The 24,089-nt window shown below is 52.3% G+C and overlaps 1 protein-coding gene across 4 annotated transcripts in view; it reads right to left on the reverse strand.

The window, feature by feature from the left end:
• Window positions 1–11,251: 11,251 nt before the first annotated feature.
• LOC123354019 (gametocyte-specific factor 1-like) overlaps window positions 11,252–24,089 on the reverse strand; it is a 32,484-nt gene continuing 19,646 nt past the window's right edge. For 2 of the 4 annotated variants that reach the window (XM_044995620.1, XM_044995619.1), the window contains exons 8-9: window positions 22,753–22,869; window positions 11,252–16,104 (exon numbers count right to left, since the gene is read on the reverse strand). In XM_044995620.1, coding sequence (XP_044851555.1) covers window positions 16,091–16,104; window positions 22,753–22,869 — 131 coding nt within the window. In that variant the 3' untranslated portion in view covers window positions 11,252–16,090. The remainder of the gene's footprint in view (window positions 16,105–22,752; window positions 22,870–24,089) is intronic. The other 2 variants (XM_044995621.1, XM_044995622.1) reach the window with 1 other exon arrangement.

Consider the following 24,089-nt stretch of genomic DNA (forward strand, 5'->3'; position numbering starts at 1 on the left):
CCGTCCCCGAGTGGGGAGCTCGGCTCCAGAAGCGGGGAGGGGTCCTAGGAGGAGTTGCAGTCAGAGTGCCCAAGTAAGTGGGGGAGGAGCCAGGACCGCACAGGAGGCGCGTCCAGGGCTGGTCCGCAGCAGGGCAGAGCCGGGCTGCACCCAGGGCCCCGCAGGACTCAGGCTGGGCTCGTTGCCCCAACAGGCCTGGATCAAATGCCCCTGCCAGGGGCAGACACCTCCCCAGTGCCTTTCCCTGGGTATCAGAGCCACCCCTGGGCACCTGGAGCCCCAGCTCCATCTGAGGCAGCCAGCTCCAGCCCCCTTGGGGCTGATCAGGCCCTGAGCCAAGCCTCACCCCCTGCATCCCACGGGCCCTAGAGGCTCCCTCCCTCATGCCCGCCAGCAGGACTGTGCTGGGGCAAGCGCTGGCAGGAGTGACCCCAGGTAAAGGCAGTGACCTCCTTTACTGGGAGTGACCTCTGGGGGGGAGGGGAGATTTTGTGTGTTTGCAGCTCTGAGCCCCCCCAACCCATTATCACACAGTCTGTGCTGGCCCTACCCCCGGCTCCTGCCCTGCTGGGCACGTGCCTGGGCCAATGAGGTGCGATGCCAAAGGCTGGCCGAGGTCTCTGCTGCTGTTAGGTTTAGGTTCACTCCCTCTGGGGCATGTGGCACTGGCCACCGTCGGTAGACAGATACTGGGCTAGATGGACCTTTGGTCTGACTCGGTTCGGCCGTTCTTATGTTCAGTTCTGTTTTCTCAGAATCACTTCCACCCGCTGCAGCTCAGGATGTGATTCACCCTATGAAAGCCGCCACGCGCTGGCTGGGATGTGGGGGCAGCAGGCACCATGCTGGGGCCACTGATGCTGTGTCACCCTCCAGGAGAGATCGGCCCCCCTGCACCAGGCAGCCCCATCTGCAGGCAGGGGAGAGGGCACAGGGTACAGCTATGGGGGAGGGGGTAGCCTGGGGAACTCTCAAGTTCATCTCCTTACTGAGGTACTGTTTGGCTACCCCGCTCTGCAGCTGCCCTCCCTCACCCCCCAGGCTGCTGTCTGCCCTGGCTGGCTGCAGAGGGGATTGTTCCCCCGCACAGCGCATGGACCCTGCCCGCAGAGTCACGTGCAGCCCTCAGCCCGCATGGTGCTGCGCTGCCTCCTGCTGGCTGCACGGGGGTCCTGCCCGTTCAGGGAGCCATGGGGCTCACCTGGCCAGTGTGGATACAAGAACCTGCCCCAAAGCTTCGCTGGTGAGTGCACGGGGCAGGGAGAAGCCTGTGACTGCTGAGCTCTGTGCAGGTCCTGGGGAGGCGAGCGCCCTGGCACTGCCCTTCAGTCTAGGCTTCCACAAGGATGTAGGTGCCTAACTTCTAGGGGTTCAGTGGGACTTTGGTGCCTAAATCCAGCCCTTAGTCTCCCATGCCTCAGTTTCCCTCACATGATGAGGGTAGTGGCCCTGCAGTTGGGGGAGGGTTGTGAGGATGGGTTGAGCAGGGGTGAGCTGCAGACGGTTCGCAACGGTTCACGCGAACCGTTTGCTAAAATTAGACGCCGGACAGCGAACCGCTTGCTAAAGTTCTCTGTCCGGCGTCTAATTTTAGCAAACAGTTCGCGGGAACAGTTGCAAATTCTGCCTCCACCTCCTGCCATGAAGCTCCTCCTTGCTTCTCCTCCCCCACGGCTTCCCGCGAATCAGCTGTTCGCGCGGGAAGCCTGGGAGGGCTGAGAAGCAGGCAGGCTTCCCCGGCCCAGGAAGACGACCCTAAGGTAGGAAACGGGGGCGTGTGCCCCGGCCGGTCCCTGGCCGCGGCCCGTCCCCGCCTCCCCGGCCGCGACCCTGCCCGGCCCACGTCCCCGACTCCCCCCAAACCCCTCCCCGGCTGCCCGGCTCCGGCCGCACCCCCCCCCGCCCTGCCGTGCCCCCACCTACCGTCCCCGGGTCCCCCCCCCGGCGTTCCCGGCCGCGACCCTGCCCGGCCACCCGCCCCCCCGGGTCCCCGCCCGACCCTCCCTGGCCGCATCCCCCCCCCCCCACGGCCCTGCCCGGCCCCCCGTCCCCGGGTCCCCGCCCGACCCTCCCTGGCCGCGTCCCCCCCCGCGTTCCCAGCCCCGCGTTCCCGGCCCTGCCCCCCCCCGGCCCCAGGTCCCCGCCCGACCCTCACCGGCTGCGGCACGGCCCCGCGTCCCCGACCCCCCCCAACCCCTCCCCGGCCGCCCGGCTCCGGCCGCACCCCCCCGGCCCTGCCGTGCCCCCACCTACCGGGATGCTCGGCTCTGGACACGGCCCCCCACCTCCAGCCCAGCCTGGCCCCGTGGCTCCAGCCGCCCCTGCTGTTTTGCCAGGGGGCCGGGCTCCGGCAGCGCGGGTCTGGGCGTGGCGGCGGCCCCGGCTGCCCGGCTCCAGCTCTGGCCGCAGCCCTCCCTGGCTCCACCCGGCCAGCCACCTGGCTCCGGCCACTGGGCTCCTGCCGCATCCTCCGGCTCCGGCCGCGCGACTCCTGTCCTGGCCCAGCCACGTCCAGGCAGCGCGGTAAGGGGGCAGGGAGGGGGTGTTGGAGAGAGGGTAGGGGAGTTTGGGGGTGGGGGGGTCAGAGGGCAGAGAACAGGGGGATTGAATGGGGACAAGGGTCCCGGGGAGCAGTCAGGAAAGAGCAGGGTTGGATGAGGTGGTGGGGGCACTCAGGGACAGAGAGAAGGGGTAGTTGTATGGGGTAGGGGTTCTGGGGGGCCATTGAGAATCAGAGGAGGGGTTGGGTGGGGCGGCAAGGGGTTAGTCAGGGGACAGGGAAGGGGGGGATGGGTCAGGGGTCTCGGAGTGTGTGTGTCAAGGAACATGAGGGGTTGGATGGGGCACGACCCCCCCCCCGGAGGGGGGGGGAAGGAGGGAACCCGTTGTTAAAATTTTGGAGGGAGGAGGGAACCCGTTGTTAAAAATTTGGCAGCTCATCACTGGTTGTAAGTGACCATGTGAGGTGGCGCATTAACACTGCTGCAGGTGCAGGAGAACAAGGGGGCTGGTGGGTTACAGGTGGTTGTAATAAGCCAGAGAGCCAGTGTCTGTTTAGCCCATGACTTTCAGTGTCTAGCACAGGGGTGGGCAAACTTTTTGGCTCAAGGGCCAGGTCTGGGTGAGGAAATTGCATGCCGAGCCATGCATGTAGGGCTGGGGCAGGGGGTTGGGGTGCGGGAGAGAGGGGGTGTGGGAGGGGGTGCGGTGTGCAGGAAGGGCTCAGGGCAAGGGATTGGGTTTATGAGGGGGCTCAGGGCAGGGGGTTGGGGCGCAGGAGGGGTGTGGCATGGGGCTCAGGACAGGGGGTTGGGGTGCAGGAGGGGACTCAGGGCAGGGGGTTGAGATGTAGGGTGCAGGAAGGGTTCGGGGTTTGGGCTCTGGCCCGGCACTGCTTACGTGCAGCGGCTCCGGGGTGGCAGCAGTGCACAATAGGGCTCAGGCAGGCTGCCTGCCTGCCCTGGCCCCAAAGCAGAGGGCACCACGTCCCTGTGGCCCTGGGGGGGAGGGCAGAGGGCTCTGTGTGCTGCTGTCGCCTGCGGGTACTTCCCCCAAAGCTCTCATTGGCCGCAGTTCCCCATTCCCGGCCAATGGGAGCTGCAGGGGGGCGGTGCCTGCAGATGAGGGCAACATGGAGAGCCCTCTGCCCCCCCCCCGCCCCCTGGGGCCCGAGCCGGCCACTTCCGGGAGCAGCGTGGGGCCTGCAGCGCCATGGGGGTGGCAATCCCACGGGCCAGATCCAAAGCCCTGATGGGCCGGATCCAGCTCACGAGCCGTAGTTTGCCCACCCCTGGTCTAGCAGTTAGGAATTGAGGCAGTAACCCACCAGCCCCCGTTTGTCCTATGTTAACGGGCCACTCTACCTCGCCTGCCCCCTTCCAGCAGGTGCTAACGGCTCACGCTGAGCAATCCCGGCACCTTGCGCGTTGCTGTGACGCGCGGCCGGCCGTGCCCGGCCCTGAAGCAGGGCTCGTGTGGCTCCCACCTCGTCTCTAGGGGTATCGGTAACAGCTGTAGTGACAGGCAGCTCCAGGGCACGGGGCAGGGACAGCCCCCTTCCCACTCCCCCCAGGAGAAGGCAGCATCCCAGCATCCCCTGGGGCAGGTGTTTCTGTGACTGCTCTGCCCTGGAGAGAGCCCCCAGCCCTGCCCGCCCACATGCTTCACCAAAGCCCAGCCACTGGGAGCGGGTCCCCTGGGCTGCCCACCTCACAGTGGCCCAGACCTGCAGGGCTGGGAGAGACCCTGAGCGTTGCCAAGGGAACCCCCCTCTCCCTGCCCAGCAGGATGCCCAGCCCCATGGCCTGCAGCCTGGAGAGAACTCTGCAGAGCCGCCCCCATCGGGAGCCAGCCCAGGACAGGGGCTGGTCCCAGTGTCACCTGCAGCCCCTCCACAGCACGGCACACGCTGCTACTGCTACCCCCAAGCCACTGCTGCCCCCTTGCCCTGCCAGCTCCATCCCCCGTGCTGCCCTGCTAAGGCAGGACGGGGGCGGGGGAGGCAGAACAAGGCAGGGGCTGGGTCAGTGCAGGTCTCATTTCATCCTTCTCCTCTCTGAGTCAGCCAGTTTTTCCAGCCTCCCCCAGCCAGCCTGGGCACCGTCTCTTGCTGGCAGTGTCTGAGGCTCCCGGCCCAGGGAGAGAGGATTCCAGGCATGGAAATGCAGGTTCTGGGTGGGGGGCACTGGGGAATGGAGCCCCCTTGAGCCTGGCAGACAATCCCTCGGGCACCCATCCCAGGATGGTGGTGGGATGCTCAGTGCACTCTGGAAAGCCATGTTATTGATGTGGGAAGCTGTGTTCACCTCCCCAGGCAACAGAGCCAGGAAATAGAACCCAGGAGTCCTGCCTCTCAGCCCCTCCCACTTCCTGCTCTAATCACTAGACCCCACGCCCACCCCAGGGCTAAGAATAGAACCCAGGAGTCCTGGCTCTCAGCCCCTCCCCCTCCCTACTCTAATCACTAGGCCCCACTCTCACCCCAGAGTTGGGAACACAGTCCTGGAGTCCTGATTCGCTAAACCATCCACCCTCCCAGCAGTGAAGCAGGCAAGGGAGACTTGACAAGGGGATTCCCTCTACCAGCTCTCCAGCGCCATCTGCTGCCCCAGCAGCCTGGTTTGTTTGTATTCTCAAGCTGAAAGTTTTTTAATTAAACACAAGAACAAAATCAAAACAAGTGTTTATATTGAAACAGATTCAGCAAAACAACCGGAATTAAAACTTATTGCAGCCTTTTTTGGAGGCAAAATGTTTAGTCTCTTATTTTGATGACCATCCTTTGAGGAAAAGGAAAGGGGGCATTTCACCTTTAGCCGTGCTGTGTGCTGGGTATTCGTTGTTCCCAGTTTTAAGCCAGACAGACCCACGGTGGGGGAGAGAAAGGACAGAAATGTGGGGGAAATACAGCGTTTGTTGCTGTTCTTGGACCACAGGACGGCAGGCTGCTTTAGGCTGGCAGGTCGGCCACAACACCTGGTCTGGTCTCAGGCTCACATCCTGTCAGGGACACCATCTGGCTGGGTCTGTTCTCCTCAGACAGGACTGGGTGGTCTCGTCTCGCTGTGGTGATGCGCGCAGTGCAGCTGATTTCAGGAGTCGCGGAAAAGCCGAGGGAGCGAGAGAGAGGACCGGCGGGAAGAAATAGTGGGGCAGACAGTAACCCAAAGGGGACGCAAGGTTCTTACACGTCCCTGCAGCGCTGCCCATCGGCTGTCCCCACTGCTGGGCTGGGGAAGAAAGTCCTCTGGTCTGGTCGGCTCCCTCTGCCCTGGGGGTGGGCAGGATGAGATGACGCAAGCTGGGCAAGATGAGCTGGGATGCTGGGATCCAGGTGTGGGTCCCGGTGAGAGCTTAGCTGGGATTTTTTTTGCCTTCTCTTTTTAAGAACCCCACAAGGGAGGCCGGGGGCGGGGGGCACAGTTCCTCTGCTCAGTATTGAGTCCACCACTTAACCCTAATACTCACACCACCGATTTTGGCCCATTACTTTCCGGCCCCATCGCTTGTTTGTTAAGTCCGATTTCAGCCCAGTTCTTGAGTCGCCCCAGCCGGCCGTGCTTCGCTTGCACTGACTCAGCCTCCCACGTCTGTTTGCCCTGGTTCATCACATTGATTGACCCCACTTGCCTTCTGTTTCCATGGTTCATCTCCAAACAGGCAACGAACCACAGGTTCTTGTGCCATGAGAGCAGCAGCCCTGGAAGACAGGACAGAGCCTTGAACCCTTCCCCTCCTCCTGGTCAGCCAGGCCCCTCCCCTTGAGCACTATGGGAAGGGCAGGGAGGTGATGACCTCTCCGCTAAGAGCCCTGCCCTAGCTGGAGCAGAGCAGCAGGCAGACCCCAGCCCTTCTGGGGTCCCTTCGCTGCTTTCACTGCAGGCTCCCTGCCCGCAGGGCCCTGGGAGGGTGTTGGGATCATGAGCCCCCACATCGCTCAGAAGGAAACTGAGGCGCACGTCCTTGGAGCTGGTCAGCTGAGGGTCTTGTGTCTGCACAGGGGCCGACGAGTCGAACAGGCCCAGAGCTGGCCCTGCAGGAAGCCACCCTGTGCCCCATGGCAGAGGAGCCGGTTGGTCTGGCCTGTCCGTCTCCTCCTGTGTGTTCTGGTGCCATCCTGAGCTCCCTCAGGAGCCGGAATCCCTCCCCCATAAGCGGTGTGCAGGGCTGCATAGAAATTCATGACCCTCTGGCCCAGTCCTTCCCTGCCCCGTTCCCCCCCCCCGGTCCTTCACCGCCCCCGTTCCCCCCTCGCCCCCATCTGGTCCCATCCGGTCCTTCCCTGCCCTGTTTCCTCCTCTGGTCCCATCCCGTTCTACCCTGCCCCCGTTCCCCCCTCTGGTCCCAGCCCATCCTTCACCACCCGGTCCCTCCTCACCCCCTCTGGTCCCATCCCATCCTTCACTGCCCTCGCTCTGTGTCCCGTCCCGCCACCCTTCCCGCCAACCCCTCTGGCCCCGTCCCATCCTTCCCCGTTTCCCCCCTGCACCCCGTCCCATCTTTCCCCACCCCCGTCTCCTCCGTGCCCCATCCTGTCCTGCCCTGCTACCCTCCCGCCTTCCCCCTCTCTGTCCCCCCCCTCGCTCTTCTGGCCCCGTCCCATCCTGTCCTTCACTGCCCCCGTTCACCCCTCTGGCCCCATTCCGTCCTGCCCTGCCCCAGCCCCCACCTTCCCCCCCAGCCCCATCCCATCTTTCCCTGCCCCCATCCCTGCCTTCCCCCTCTGTGTCCCATCCCGTCCTGTCCTGTCCTTCCCTGCCCGTCACTGCCTCCTCCCCCTGTGCCCCATCCCGTCCTTCCCTACCCCCGTCCCACCTCTTCTCCTGTCCTTCCCCGTCCCCACCTCCCCCCCTGCACCCCATCCCATCCTTCCCTGCCCCAGTCCCCAGCTTCACCTCTCCCCTCTGCGCCCTGTCCCGTCCTTCCCTGCCCCCACCTGCCCCCTCTGCGCCCTGTCCCGTCCTTCCCTGCCCCCACCTCCTCCCCCATTTTCCTGACATCTCCATTGGCCCAGACAGCAGGAGCAGAAGGGACAGCTCTTCTGTCTGTCCGTCCGTCGTCCTCCCCCCCGCCCCCCCCCGTTGTGGGTTACAGGCACAGGGCCTGCCAGCAGGTGCTCCCAGCTCAGGGGAAGCAGCAGCTGCTACATGAACTACGCCGCCATCCTCCTGATTTCCAGAAAGGCTCAGGCGGCGCGGGGCCCTGCTGCTTGGCAGAAGAGGGTGCGGGCTTGTCTACACTGGCACTTTACAGTGCTGCAACTTTCTCACTCAGGGGTGTGACAGAACACCCCCCTGAGCACTGCAAGTTTCAGCACTGGAACATGCCAGTGTAGACAGTGCATCAGCGCTGGGAGCGCCGCCCCTCGGGGAGGTGGGTTTTTTAGAGTGACCACACAAGCCACGTTAAAGCGCTAGCGCAGGGCTGGTGTTAAAGGGGTGGGGTGGGACAGGCTGCGCAGTGCCTGAGGCCAAGGAGCCAGGCCATTTCCTCAGGAGCCAGGGGTGCTTTGCCCTGAGGGAGGCTGCTGTGCAGGGGCATGCAGATCCCAGCTCCCCCTCATGCCCACAGGGTGGGCTGCGCTCTGCCATGGCTGGGGAGGGGTCGCTGGTGTAAGGGGTGGGCTCAAACCCTCCCTGCAGAGGTCACTCCTGTCCCCTCTCCCATGATGCCACAGGGCCAGGCCTACCAGGGCAGCATTTTGAGAGGTAATTGCCACCTTGTCGCCCTCCCAAGCCAAAGCCAATGGGGAGTCCCCCAGGGACCCAGAAACAAACCAGGCACTTTAAAGCTCATCCTTCCATGCCCCAAACTAGTGACCCCAGTCACCCTGCCTTAGAATCCAGCCTCGGCTCAGCTCACGGGGCAACATCCACCCCAGGGCTCAACTCTGTCCCCCCCCCACCCTGCTGGCTCCTTGTATCTGCAGTAACAGGATAAGGTCTCTGGCTTGCCCTCGGCAGGGCCGGCTCCAGGCACCAGCTTATCAAGCAGGTGCTTGAGGCGGCAACTCCGGAGCTGGGCGGCACTTTCAGGTATTTGGTGGCAAGGGAGGGTCCCTCACACCCACTGGGAGCGAAGAACCTCCCGCTGAATTGCCGCAGACTGCGATCGCGGCTTTTTTTTTTTTTTTTGGGCTGCTTGGGGCGGCAAAATCCCTGGAGCCAGCCCTGCGCCTCGGGCCATCAGCTGCAGCTTACCTCAGGAACAGGCCTGCCCTAGCGCTCACTGATTATGGATAAATGCCAAATTAACAGTTGGGTTGACACTTTATTTTTGCAATTAAGAAGTATTCCTGCCAGCCTCCTTGGTGGGGATTATTCACTCCACCGTGGAACGGGTAGTGGCTAAATGCTTTTATCCTCTCAGGCTGAAACACAAACACAGAGGCTGAGAAAAGCAAGTCTGCAAAGAACCCAATTTAAACAAGTCTGGAAGCAAAGCCCAGAAGGAGATTGCACAGCCAAAGCCTCCATTGCAGCCTTCCAGCCACAAAGCGCCTCGCAAAGCAAGAAAAGCAACTCTCGGCCCCGCGGGGAGCCTGCCGCGTGTTAGGAGCGAATGTGAGGGCTGCGAACGCTGCCCGCCCTTCAAAGCTCCCAGCGTTGACATTCTGAAATAAGGTTTCCAGCAGGCGGTCTGTATTTCATGGCCAACATGAAATAGACAACACACAATTTGCTGAAGGTATTGACAGAAATATGCCGCTTCTTAAGGTGCCATAAAGGGGTCAACAGCATTTGAGATGCTTCTCCAGCCTGGTGGGAAGGATGCTCAGCTTCCAGGCTGCTCTAAGTGCTCCGCACATAAATAAAGAGGATTTCACACTCCTATCTGACAAGCACAGCTGCAGGCCTTGGAACCGTCTGTGCTTTAAAAAATTTAGTCACAGGCAGCGAAGATAAACAAGGAGTCACTTGCATTGTGAGAACCCCAGGACTGCAGGGACCTGGGCGGGGTTATTAAAAAGTTTATTTCCCCCCCTCCCCAAATCAGACATTTTTACCTGGATTAATTCTGGCAGGTGCTTGAAGTGTTTGTTTCCCTTTGCAGGACCCAAACCACAATTTTGAAACTATTTTAGACTGACAGCTAAAAAACACGATCAAAGCAAAGGCAGCAGAGCTAATGCACTGCAGCACCAGGGAACTGAATGCTTTCTTAAAGAACCTTCCCAAACCAGAATCATCCCAGGGCCCATTCAAACTGAGCTTTCGCTTCAGCTCAAGTTCAAAGGGCACAGCACTAACCACCAACAGAACGAACCCATCCCAACGTAAAAGTTCTCTGCTTCTGAAAGCCAAACTCGTGTGACATGCACGGCTGACTCATAACCCTGGGTCCTGCAAACGTGTATTTAATGCTATGTGCGGAGTCCCATTCAATGGGACCACACGTGTCTACAGAAAAGCACGTTTAGATAAGCCTTTACACAACCAGGTTTAAGTCACCTTCTTCGTTAGCTCTGGGCCACAGCTGGCTGCCGGTACAGACTGCCATTGCTCCAGTGTAGAGCTCTGACAGTTTCCCCTAGCTGATGTTGTCCTTCTGTTTTAAATTTTGCATCACAGGCTTCAAAATTATGCAGATTTTTTCTTTCATTCATGAAAGATTTTAGAAATAGCTTCCAAAAGAGAAGTGTTCAAGGAACAGTACTTTGGACCACCACAATCTGTTTACATTAAACTCAAGTTTCTCGTTCACTTTTGAAAATGGGATTTAGGTCTTGACTATCAGGGGAATGCCATGAAGCTGACTGATACCATGTTTTACAGACTGCCAAGGCTGGAGATAGGTTAGTCACTGTGATTGGTATTTTGTTTACACCTAAGGTCAGTGTCAATGTTATGCTTTACCATAAGTTATACACACTGATGAAGATACTGTAGCTATTGCACTTCAGACTCAAAATTAGCTTCATTAGAATTGGTAATTTGGCTCAAGCTAAGGCTGGGGGTGGGGGGTGGTTTTGTGATTCTGAATTAGGAGTGTTGCTGTTTTACAAGACAATGGAATTTACGTTTAAATCTTAATTTTGTATTTCCTAATACTGTATGCTTTGGAAACTGAGAAATGAGTGATGGGCATGACTGGAACTCAGATCAATGCAGCTGTTTAGGACTAGTGATGCCAGTGGTGTAACCCGCCTGCAGGGGCACTCTTATTCCAGTAGAAGAGTGGCTTAGTGGGGTGGTTTAGCTTAAATCTCTTTTCAATTGATATAAACCAAACCAACAAAGGCCTTTTGGATACTGAACTCAATGTCCATGAGCTTCAGACCCATGCAGCTCAAATGGCTAAAATTCAGACCTTCACTTAAACCAAGAAATCTTTTCCAACACTGACAAGGCCAAAGGCTCTTAAGTAATTTAAGCATTGGAAATGTTACCTACAGCCTAAAACCTATTTGTGTTGTTCTAGGTTGCCACTACTGGGGGCTCATTTTCCTGTTGCAAGACTGGATCAATTACCTCCTTAAATCAGATTTTATTCTCCAATGCACAGCCTCGTTAAAGGCACACACAGCTCAGTCACACCAATCTCTCTACAATCTAGAATTCACCACTTGGTGCTGGAGGTAATGTAATCTACCATTCTGAGATGATGGAATTCTTCAGAGCAGACAGGGCTGCTTATAGGATTAGAGAGAGAGAGATGCTATAAAGAGGTTCTCTTTCTTCATTTTTGTGTGGGAAGACAAAGGAAAAGGAAATAAAATGGCCTGCTAAAGTGGTGTAAGAGGACAAGGCAGTCTGAGCAACCCAAAACACAGGTTTTATTGAAATACAAACAAAATTACAGCCAGGGACAGCTTTTAGGAACAGCATTTCCAAAACATGGGAAACAAAACAAAAGCTCCTGGGTAATCTTGAAAATCTGGTACCAAGTTGTGGGACCCCCGTTTTCAGAACTGCACCTAACTAGTGCAGGAATGGTGGCCCAATGGCTATTAGCTAGTTACATTGTTGCTAATGGCCCTATGTACCCATAATCAGACTAGCAAATTGTAGGTTTTCAGTCCAGCCTGAACACATCCAAAAATAAAACTTTAGCTCAAATGCACTTTTTTTTTTAAAAGAGGAAACCAGAGAGTAACTTTCGCCAACAGGCTTCTCAAACTTCCCTTTGTTTCTAACCCTGGAGGAGCATCAAGTTGCTGGGTGGTCAGGTGAAGCTTTCTTGTAAGGAAAACCACCACTGATTTATCCTGCGTACAGACATTCTGCCCCAGCTCACTGCTGTCCTGTGCCTTGAGACAGTCACTCCCACCACTGCAAAGCTGCTGTGACAAGCCACAAGGGCACCAATGAACTGGGTCCTGTGTCTCACTGCAGGAGTCACTGTCCAAACACCAGATCTGGCTCCGTTAGGAAAAGGGCTGTATTTCTGCACAAGGCAGAAGATGCTGGGTGGTCTCTGACAGCATAGCCCTGGTTTTCAGCTCAGGTACAACTGCCTTTGGAGGGTCCATTTCAGCAAGAACACAGCATTTTAGAGTTAGATATTCTGGACCAGATCCTCAGCCGTTGTAGACATACATGGCTCCACTGACGCCGATTCACACTAGAGGAGGATCTGGCCAATTGTACACAGTTCCTATGTGTACCACTAGTCACAGCTGCATCTGGGTGCCAATAGGAACCACTATTTTCAAGGGATTAAGATTCAGTCACAGTTTTGGTCCAGACTGAAACTTGGTCACAGGCAAGCACCTTCCAGCTGCCAGTTTGAGGGTGACAGACAGAAGAGCTTCAGATATTTTCCCACACTTTTTGAAGTGGTCCCCCTGTTCATTAGGACATTCCCCAGGCCATTCCCCTACAACCTCAGCCAATGCCCATGGGGCTTTGAAGACATGCAACACAACAGCTTTTCTAAGCAAAGCAGCTACAATTTTTCTCTGAGTTCATGTGAGATTGAGACCTCATAGGGGAGTGCCTACACCACCAGCACTGCTAGAGGCCCTGCTAGAAAGGATTACAGCCCAGTTTCATTCTGGAGCACACTTTCCTAAGTGCCTTGAAAGCCTTGAACAGGGCCAGGCTTCAGCACAGCTCAGGGATACGCTGCTGTCCTGTGTTTTAGCAGAGATGGATCCCTCCAGCACTTGGTGGGGGTGACAGACTAAATGAACTGACTGCTCACAAACCAAGGATAATGAACGTGGAGAGTGGGTTGAAAAGAATCAAAGGGATTGATTCCTCACAATCCAAACCCACAAATAAAAAAAATGCAATAAAAAAAACCTGGGGGTGTTAGAGCAGCAGAGAGTTTGTAACCTCAAGAGCAGCTGAGTGCAGAGTTCAGCAGCGCTTTGCCTAGCTCTGGCGGAGCAGAGGAGACATCGGAGTAAATGTCCTCTTCTCCAAGATGTCCCCTTTCAAGTTAAGGTCTTATCTTTCAGAGGGTTAAGAACAAAAACACCCCTGCAGTTGCAGTAACTTATCTGCAACCTACTAGATAAAGGTTATAAACAGCTTGCTTCTATTTCAGTTAGGCGCCCCCACGCTGCCAGACCCCTTTTGGGTATGCTTTGAAAGGGGCGTGGGTATGTTGGTTATTTATTGCATGGATCTTTTAGATCAAAACTCAACCCAGATTCTGATAACAAGTTAGCTGTAAGGTCACAAGTACATGTTGCTAACACCCTACTAAGATGAAAGGGCAGAAGGTGGGGCAGGCAGGGTAAGGTCAGAGCTTGTCAGTAGGAGTGCTGCAGGTGACAGGCTGGGACAAGACACAGCACTGACTGACAACAGGGGATTATTTCCATGATCACATAGTGGGGGGACGGGGTACTCTGCCCTAAACCCAACTGAGAATTTCCTTGCCCTTTAACACTAGAGAGCGGGAGTTTGAGACACATGCAGCTTTGGCCTAACTGCTCCACTGAAGCCAGTGCCTCCCACTAGCATCACCTGGAGCAGTCAGGGTCTCTGCATATGGAAGTTTCCCCAGAATAGCTACATCTGTTTAAGACCCTGTGTAGACGTTCTGTTCTAGAATACGAGTGCCTTGTTCTCATTTAGCTTAATCCACTTTGGATGTGGATTAATCTTTAAACTAAATTAGAAAAGGGTTCTCTTACTCAGCAGTAAAAGTCCACACAGGGAGTTCATCCGGAACAGCTATTTCAATAACTTTCCCACTGTAGACAAGCCTGAAGGCCAACACCAAGCCCTTTGGGTGATCCCAGAGGTAGCTCTTTCAATGCTGTTTCAATTCCTGCCCTGGTGCTGATGGGCACGCTCAGTGTCTGAGGTCTGTGCACCTTCCTGCCTCCACAAGTCTTTGAGGCAATGCATCAGAATAGTTAGCCTAAAAGCAGTCCCATGACATCTGCCCTCTGGAGGAGAACATGCTGCCCTAACAGGACACTGCAGAATGCATTCTTTAGAGGTGTTATAGACTGTGCCAATCTGGAGCGTGGAGGTTAGAGACATGCTGCCACTACATACAATTGTTAGGGAGCGTTATTCTGCATGCACTGGGATTTTCACAGACTAGTTTTAATGGCCAAATTAAAGATGTATAGTTTGCTTTGCTGCTAAGAAGTTGACTATTTAACTCTGCCCTCAAGAGAAATACTTTCAAGTTGCAAAGACTTAAAAAAAAACAACTACCCAACAAGTTTTATAACAGAGCTGATGCTAATAGAGGGGAAGGTGCTACTGACCCATTATCACAAGTTTTCAGACATTTCTCTCATCGGGTTTGCAAGTGGGACCTACTAAACCACAATGCCAGGCGTGGAACACCGAAATCCCTACCAAGAGAGTATCTCGTGGATGCAGCAATGGGTGCAGGAAGAGCTCACTAACTAGAGCACATTTTTATTTCTTGTCAGAATGGCAGGGTGGCAAAAGGGGATTTTGCTACACTTGCTTTCTGACCAAACACACTTCACTCCCTATATGTGTTTCCATGGTGACAAGCGGATGTCAAGCGCAGGATTATCCTTCCTGTGCAGGATCAAGTAGTGATGCTAGGCGAAGAGTGAGGAGGGGCCTTTGCTCTTTACTTAGAATATCAAATCTCTTTTGTGCAGTGGAGGGGAACAGGACAAGGCAGATTTGACTAGAATGTGATGGGCCAGATCCTGTGTCTGGCTGACACGCCGATGCTGGAGCCAGCCGGGGACGGAAATATCTTCTAGCGTAATTAATGCAGCCTAAGGACTACTTGAAACTATGCTGACTACAGCAGTTCTCCTGAGACTGCTCTTTGGGCCAAGAATGGTTGGAGTGTACCATGCTTTAGGGAGGCCCACTCCTGCACTCCTTTGCCCCAGGAGAAGGGGGCAGGTAGCATGAAACCCGTTATGCCAGCTTGATGTCAGGGAAATCCCTGGCTGCCCTCTGTCCCCTTTGCTCTGCCGGACAGACACAGATGGGACAGAGCTATGGACCAGGATCTGGCTGGATATTCTCATGCTTTAATGTTATCCAGCTCACCTGACACGAGGTGCTGGACCGGGGGGACATTCCAGCATGCATAATACTCCTGACACCCCAGTCCTTATAGAAATTAACATTCCCTCACCTTCCCCATGAAGTCCAAGGACACCTACACACACTCCTGCTCAAAACTAAACACCACTGAGTATAAAAGGCCCCACTGCACAAGAGAGTCTGAGCGAGACTAGAGAGGGGCGCCAGGCCAGAGGTGCTCAAACAGCAGCATGCACTGGGCACCATGTATGAGGTGCGGTGTTAGGGCCCAGTGCAACTGTTTTATTGATAAGGCACCATTTCAAGAGACTCAGACTAAACTCCCTCTGTGTTGGCTAAGCACTTGCCACCCTAACCTTCCTGAATCCCCCATCCCAGCTCCCTTACAGATGAACTTTTAGGCCTAATCAAAACAGCAATGAGAATATTTTGTTTAAAAGGCTTTTTGCTTCGACTCCCCCATACACCATGTACAGTCTGAATGGCAGCTCCTTTTCACATCTAGGTGGATGGGCACAACAGGCAGCCTTAGAGCTGTGGCTGATCTGACCCTGGGACACCCGAGGACTAGTACACATTCAAGGTCTCTAGAGGGAAACTTAGAGGGACCCAAACATTCAGATGCCTAACTCCTCATCAGGGAGAGCCGTACCACTTTGAGAGCTTACCCCCAGTGTGAGGGGGCCCACATGGACCAATGGCCTGACCTGGCACTGCAATCCCTATGAGAGAAACGCACCATCAGTACCATGCAGGGGTAAACAGCCACAACACATTTTAATGCAAAGACATGCAGGAGTCCAGTAATGATTAATGTAAACACCCTACAGGAGGTAACTTGTAGAGCATTCGGATTCAGACCGTTTGAACTCTGCTAGCTCCTTGGCACCAGCGTGTATGGAGTTAGTTTTTGAGAATCTCTGGTATCAAGGGTTAACAGCATTCTGTCCAATTACCTTGGTCAGGATGATTTCAGGACAGCAGCCAGATATGTGAAGGACAGTTCTGCAGGAAGGTTAGGGCTGCGAGTGCTTAGCCAACACAGAGGGAGTTTATCTGAGTCTCTTAACCAGCACCTCACATTTCTAAAGGAAACAGATGATGAGCATTCAATAGCAGCTTCTTCTCTTCTCTGGTCTTCAGTTACCAGCTCCTGCAATTAGATTAAAAAGCAAGACATTGTAGATAATCAATAGCAGCAGCTCTAACATCATCCCCCAGTTGTAAGCATCAGACAAGCTGCTTCGGACTCAATGTAGGTGCACAAGCTACCACCACCCCCATCCCCCACCGCCAAGTCAATCACTGTGTTGAAACTTTGAGACACTTGGACTGTTCTTCCACACTCGTGCTCAGACCCAGGCGTTTGCGGTCTCACCAGGGCAACAAAGCAGCACTCCTCATGCTGCCACCACAAGAGCACAAGCAACACCTGTACTAGCACAGAGGAGCGAGTGTTTTGCTCCTTGGTCAGCATACTAGGGAGCAGGGGGATGGGGCTGGAGGCCTGGGGGCTCTTTTATATACACAGAGAAGGAGGGAATTTATTCTCCACATTAGACAAACTGTTCTGTTTACAAGCAACATGCAGGAAAAGCTTCCTTAACTGGGGGAAGCAGATGTCTCACTGCTCCATACAAAGTCCCACTGTGTGGTGGTGCTGCTGTTATTCCCGCCCCTCTGGCTGTGCTCATGCAAGGGCAGGACTAGTGCCCAACCCGAGTGAGCTCAGCATTAGTTCCTTCCCCAAATAGACCCAGCCTGTCTGGCTGGAGCTCCAACACCTTCAGTGGAATCAAAACCAAGCAACCGTCCTTACTGCTGTGACTTTACCCAGCAGAACAAGGCTGATCCCGTGCATCAGCCCATAGTGCAATGATTCATTAGGAAAGATCAAATATGAAGCACAGGTTCATTCTATAGGTCTCTGGGAAGCCCTGCTAGACTGGATCCTCACCACACCTTGGCTAGAAAGCTGGCTAAAGCTTTCTATGACCAGCTGCTCTATTTGGGCACGTTAAGGGTGGTTACCGCACACTTGGAATAAGTCCTTCTGCTTTAACTCACCCTCAACCAATCCAATGTACACAGACACCTCTGAATTCATCTCCAGTGGGTGTTTATCAATGCTGTGACCTTCAGGCATTGAGCTAAGCCATTCCCCCTTCCCCTCAAGTATCCTTCTCAGAAAACCTCATCTCACAAGATTAATGTACTAGAAAATCTAATCAGATACAGGTGCGCACAGTCCCATGGTGGCCTGCCCATACAGTGACAAGACCAATTGCAGGTTTTTTCTGTGAAATGTTCCAGTACCTGTCCAATGATTCCAGGTGGAGAGTCCACATGTAGCAGGATACCTACCTTCCAGCATCTGGAAATGGTCTATTATTCCATAAAACAGCCAGCCAGCCCATAGTGATGACTGTAGCAAAAGCTGATGAGCCATTGTTTTTCCAAGTACCAATTTCCCATCCATGCACCTCTGCATTAAAAAAAAAAAGCAGAGGACTGCCAACAATGCATCCTCTACTCCCTAGACACATGCACCAAACAGGTTTTATTGTGAAATTGGTACAAGATCCTGGGCTGGCTGGCTGGCTGTTTAAATGTGGGAGGTGATTAAGCATCTGGTTATACCCAACAGGTTTGGTTAAAAAGGAGTCCAAAAGAGGAGTGTTTTGAAGGCAAAATGCAAACTTCACTGCTGCTCTAAGTACATCCACTTAATGGGACATTTTTAAAGTATAGCACTGGCTTGAAAAATCTAGGATATTAGACAGTTCCCTTTATTCTGACCTGCTACTTAGGTGCATTTGTTTGTTATCTTTCTGCTTACTTTACTGACCAAACTACTTCTGTTAGCACTGCAAAGCCAGCACAGCTGAGAGTGAGAGCTGGCTTGTGTATAGCCAGATTAGTCAAACTGAGTTCCAGGTGCAGAATTTCTAATTCTTGGCAATTCACAAGCCAGCGTGACTTTCAGATTCTTACTCGGATTCTAAGCTCTTTGGGGAAGGGACTGTCTTTTTGTTCTGTTTGTACAGCCCTTAGCACCATGAGATCCTGGTTGTAACAACAATATAAATATCATCACCATGAATTTGCAGGCCTAACAGCTGGGGAAACCACATTTCTTGGGAATTAATCACATCTCTCTCAGCTCCCCTCCCCCATAGCATAATGTATTATGATTTTTAGATTTTTCTTAAATGAGAGTATTACAACCAGACTGTTAGACATTATGCTTTTGAAACGTATTCATCACTCAACACTTCAGAGTTACAGTTACATGAATCCTGACCTGCTAGCTCAAAATACAGTGATAAAAATAAAGGGTGCGAAAACTACAGAAATAAGCTTCACACCAAGCCCCCATTCATGTGGAGTGTATTTTGCACTGCAAATAACTGCGCTCACGATGCTGCATCCTCCGTTCATTCATGCTTTTGCCTGGCAATTTACAGCTGGTATCAAGTAACGGGTGTACTTCAATGGGGATCTCCTGCAAAGTGGAGGCCTGCTTTTTTTAAAGCTGGCCAATTCCTACTCAAAGCATAAACCCTAATAATGCTATTTTGTGCTTCTCCATCACCTTTCATCTGAGGATGCTTCATAAGTTACATGTTGATCTTCTCAGATAGCTAGTAATACTTAGCTTGCAGGATAAGTATTACTATCCCTCCATTCTATAGATGGGGAAACTGAGGCACAGAGAGCTTAAGTAACTTGCGCAAGATCAATTAGATGGTCTCTGTAGCTGGTGGGGCTCACACTGGAAACAGATGCCCACATCACAGAAACTCTGTCAGATACTCAGAAGTAAAAGACCATAATCCCCCCTAATGTTTAAACTAATGGCCATTTGAAAGAGAGCAAGATATTGCAAGAGAATTCCTTTGAAGCCTCAGGCATCCCCAGAACAGGACAGCTTTATGGCCAGGACGTCACAGCTACAGTTTGACAAGGGGACCAAGACAAACGCTCAGTGGGTCACACTTCCTTCCAGTTAGGGCTTGTTGCTAAGGGGTAAAAGATTTTCAAGTAAGTACGGGGCGAGTACATGAAACTCCCTCCATAAGATCCAAATGGCATGGAATACAGTGAGGCTGTTTAATAATAGTTACCCTGAACTCCATGCTTTGGGGATCGGGCTATTAGGACACTGGGCAACTGAATCAGTTTTTAAAAGAACAAAACCTTGTGAAGAGTCATATGTGGCAGAGTTCATAAGAGCTGCCATATTAGGTCAGATCAAGTTCCATATCGCCCAGTATCCTGTCTCCATTGGTGGCCCCTACCAGAGCTTCAAGGGGAATAAACAGAACAGAGCAATTATGGAGTGATGCACCCCTCTCTTCCACGCCCAGCTTCTAGCAGTCACTGATTTAGAGTCACCTAAAGCAGGGGGGTAACATCTTGGCTAATAGCTATTGATGGATCTATCCTCCATGAACGTATCCAATTCTTGCTTAAACCCAGTTACACTTTTGGTCACCACAACACCCAAAGTCAATGAGTTCCACAGGTTAGTTGTGCACTGTGTGAAAAAGTACCTCCTTCCATTTGTATGAACCTGCTGCCTATTCGTTTTATCAGGTGACCCCCTGGTTTTTGTATTGTGTGAAACGGTAAATAATGCTTCTCTATTCACTTTTTCTACAACAGTCATGATTTTATAGGCCTCTATCGTAACCACCTTAGTCATCCTTTTAATCTCTCCTTGTATGGAAGCCATTCCAGACCCTTGATCATTTTTGCTTCTCTTTTCTGAACCTTTTCCAGTTCCCACAACCGGACATCAGTTTCAGAGACCCCCATCCCCTCCACTGGCATGATGTGTAGCTGACAGGAAAGCAGGACAGCCATGCAGCAAAGGGCTGAGATAGGCCATTCACAGTAAGACATGGAGCTGAAGCCCAGGGTCAGACTCTGGGAGGGGTAACAGCCATTTCAGCACATCAGGGATGGGGGTCTTGAGCCTACACTCCCCAACAATGACAATAGACTCATCCATAGACACTGCTGTGCACAGACCCAGGCTTGTATATAGGGGACATTTTCCAACATTTACTCCAGGAGGAATTTTGAGCCACAACACAATGCAGAAATTAATTCCCCACCCCCTGCCAGCAGAATTAGCCAGCAGCTCTGCAGCACCAACCAGAGCCTGGCTCTCCAACTTGCAAATACATGACACTGCCAGGGGGACGGGGAGCTGGACTGTTCCATGCAGGTGCAGTTCCCAGCATGTCCTGAAGGAAGGAAGTGGCATGCAGGAAACTCTGTACAAGCCTGGGATCCAGCATCAGGCTGTTTCTCCCTCTCAGTGGCATAGCCAGGTTCTAACATCAGGGGGAGCGAACACATTAAAAAAAGGCACCACCCGACATATCAAATTACTAATTACATACTTTTAAATTCATTATACATATTTATTTTGTACTTAAAATAAAAACACAAGAATGATCCAGGCAACAGAAGTATTTGCACAGACTATACTTAGATATTCTTTAGATTCTAGAATGTAAATGACAATACAGTAGTTTATAACTGGCTGGTATTTTTTTTAAACCTGAGACATTTTTTCCAGGTGCTAATTTCATTTTAAATGAATCAATGAAATGCACTTTATTTATAATAGATTGTAATACTAAAGTCACCAAAAAGGCATGACAAATACAAGAATGAGAATTGGTGAGCAAAGATCTCATAGCTCTTCGGGGTTGGACAAAGCAGTAATTTCCCCTAAAGTAGCTTTATTCATGGGTTTGGTTTTTTTTTTTTAAACAAAAGACATCTCTACGACACAGGTTGGCAGTCTAACATTTTTGAAACACTGAGTCCTGAAAGTTAGGGTTTTTAACCAATTTAAGCTGTGTACCTACCCCCCCCCCCAAAAAAAACCCCACTTCTTCCTGCTTTCCTATCACCAGTTCTGTTATTACAGGAATGAAATCTAGACATCTCATAAAATAGCTAGTTCCACATTGTTCTTCAAACCTCAGATCAGTGAAATGCAGCTTTGCATTTGAGATACTATATGACTTTAGTACATTTTGCACTGCCTGCGTCTACACTGACATCAGGACAGAAGAGGCCATGACTGGCCCTAGCATATATGATTTAAAAAAAAAGAAGAAAAAGGTGAGACACACCCACCCACTATCAATGCAACAAGAAGGGAGAGCAGTAGCTGGGGCCAAGAGATAGATGCAATGAAACCCTCCTGTACCCACAACCAATATCTGAAAAGCATCAGTCGCTCTGCAGATCAAAGAAAGAAAGAACAGCCAGTATTCAGCCAGATAGGATCCTTATGACCTATATAGGAGAAGTGCACTCTCAAGTAAACTGTAGCAGTTTCTCAACAGAGTTTTCTTATGGACTTATTTATTAAGCAAAAATTAAGATTAGGAGTCTGATTTAAATTATGTAAATTTTCAGTTTGAGTTAACTGTGGAACTATTGCAGCTACTTTTATTTTACTCCTGCCTTCATAAAAAGCTACCGAGTTATAACAGATAATTACAAAGACTAAAGTACATGCTTTAATATAATTAGGACCGGGCCACCCAAGATGAAAACTATACCATGGAAGAGTCCAACCAGGTATTTGAGGCCAATCCCCTTATCAATGGAATCCTCAACCAAACTGTGAGGAAGGAGAGGCGTCCATCCTCTAACTTTTGACAATAATTCAAGGTCAGCCAGCCACCAAGAACAGCACCATTCATTTCTGGTTTTGGATAAAACACCTGATCTTGCCTACATCATAGAAACCTTCCTCCCTCCAAGCCTATACCCCACTACACCCTTTAGCAATAAAGTAACCATTAAACAAGTTCTGAATCAATCGTCTTTCTTCCCAATTTAGTTTTAACAAAAAAAGCTGCAATGTAAGTAGCTATGGGAGATAACAGTGCAACTACTAGGTATCCATGGGGGAAGTGTGCTAGTTATGTCCTGGATACACTGGTCTGTTAAGTGTTATTGCTTTTAATATGCTAATGCAAACACTGTAATAGAGTATTAGTGTCCCAATGTACTGTAGGTTGTTTTAACTGACCGTAATACTAGAAGTGGTGCATGTGAAGCTCTCTAAAAGTTGACACTACAGCAGTGATATTCCCAAACCAGTATGCATAGGGCTGGGGGTGGGGAAGGGGAGTGCATCTAGGTATAAGTAACATCTCACACACCAAACAGGAACTTCTCCACAGTTCACTGCAATTTGGAAGTGTGATTATTAACCCTTGTCTTACAAACACCAAACACCATTACATATGCACAAGGTCAATAATTCCCCCCTCTCTCCCCATATACAAGAGTTGTGCTTCTGGATATAGTATCTGTCTGAGATTAATATTGAGCTCCCAGCTCTTCAGGAAGCAGTGAAGAGTCAGCAGCCAAGCCACAGGCTGAATCCTATTGCAAACAGTGTGGGTGACGCATGAGGCATTCTGAAGCAAGAGGAGATTACTGGAAAACTTTAAATAAGACACAGAAAGAATAAAGTTTTCCTAGGTTTTGTTTCTGTCAGATTTATTGTATGATGTATAGTAAGTGTTTAATATAAAAATCAGGTAGTAGGGTTTAGAATGTTACAACAAGAGATTATGCTATTACCATTATCCAGTCCACTTGCACACTACTATTTTGAATTAGTGATAATTCACAGAGAGAGAGAGAGAGAAAGAAAGAGGGGAGGGGGTTAAGCACGGGAAGGGGGGCAATAACCCAAAGTCTCTCCTTTGCCTCCTGGTCCTGCCACTCCCTCAGCCCCCTCCGTCATCCTCACCTCCCTGCTCCGCTGGAGCGACTTCAGTGCACAGAGACAGCAGTGGCCGGCGTCCCCGCGCACCCCCCGGAGCAGAGCGGCCTCTCAGCTGCAGCAGAGTCATTCCCCGGGCTGCCGCTGCTCGCAGAGAAAAGACGCCACTGAAGAGAAACCACGAGAAACACCCCCGCCCGCCTTTTTCTTTCCTTCGCCACCTCCTCCATCGGCACCAGCTGGGCTTCAGAGCCACCTTACCCACCGCGTGGCCGCCTCGCTCTGCATGGGGCTGCCAGGGGCCAACGGGGCTGCTGCTTCTCAGCCCCCTCCCACCGTGCTGCCGCCCCTTCCCCTCCCGGCAGAGCCCACCCCTGCCTGGGCGGCATGTGCCAAGCGGGGCTCAGCTTAGCGAGCGGGGCAGCTGCGGGTGGGCAGGCAGGAGCCTCCTCCTCCTCATCCTCATCCCCGGGAAGCCAGGCAACCAGCCGCTGTCGCCGGCAGCCTCGGAGCAAGCCCGGCTGGGGATGTGGGAAGGCAGTGCAGAGCTGAGAGCCAGCCGGCGGCCACACACAAAACCCGGCTCCGGAGTCCAGTGCTGGCTGGAAAGGCGCCACTTTTGGAAAATGTGCTGGGGGCGGGGTGTGCAGATGTCTGGGCTAGGGGGGTGCCCCACAGCTGGATGCTGGGGTGTGGTGTCAGACTGGAAGAGCAGAGATTTCTCCCAAGATGTGTCCAGCTGACACGTGTGACACACTCAGACAGGTGCCCAACAAAAGCGTAACAGAGAAACAGGAACTGGGCTGTTGGAGGAGTTTCTTTGACTCTACTCCTGGGGGAATCTTTTTTGCTGGCTGACAGGTATTTTGTATTAAATGACCAAAATAACTGAAACTGGTGTGATTATATTGTGTTATTTTGATAAATAAAATATGCAGATTTTTAAAATATTGTGTGCAGAATGTTTAATTTTTTAGCGCAGAATTCCCTCAGGAGTACACATTACTACACCACTATGCGGGTGGCTTCCTATGTGAACACCTATTCCAAATAACAAAGGCCTTTTCAGTTTAGGTTACATCCCCTTGGAAGTAATACTGGTAGGTTTCCTTGGACAGACACACCCTAGCTATGGGATTTTAATCAGGTTTTGCAAAACCAAACCAAACGCTACAGCTGCTACACACGTGTACAGCTTCCACTGACTCCCGTAGCAGCTACACCTGAAGAACTACAACTGTGTTGAGCTCCACTGTGCCAAACTCAGACCTGTTTGTAAGCCTCGACTTTTGTTCAACCAATAGCAGTGAATAATAATCTGACATTTAGATGTCAAAGGCCATAGTAATGGGGGCAACACATGG

This window comes from Mauremys mutica, chromosome 20, assembly GCF_020497125.1.
Source record: "Mauremys mutica isolate MM-2020 ecotype Southern chromosome 20, ASM2049712v1, whole genome shotgun sequence".
NCBI lineage: Eukaryota > Metazoa > Chordata > Testudines > Geoemydidae > Mauremys > Mauremys mutica.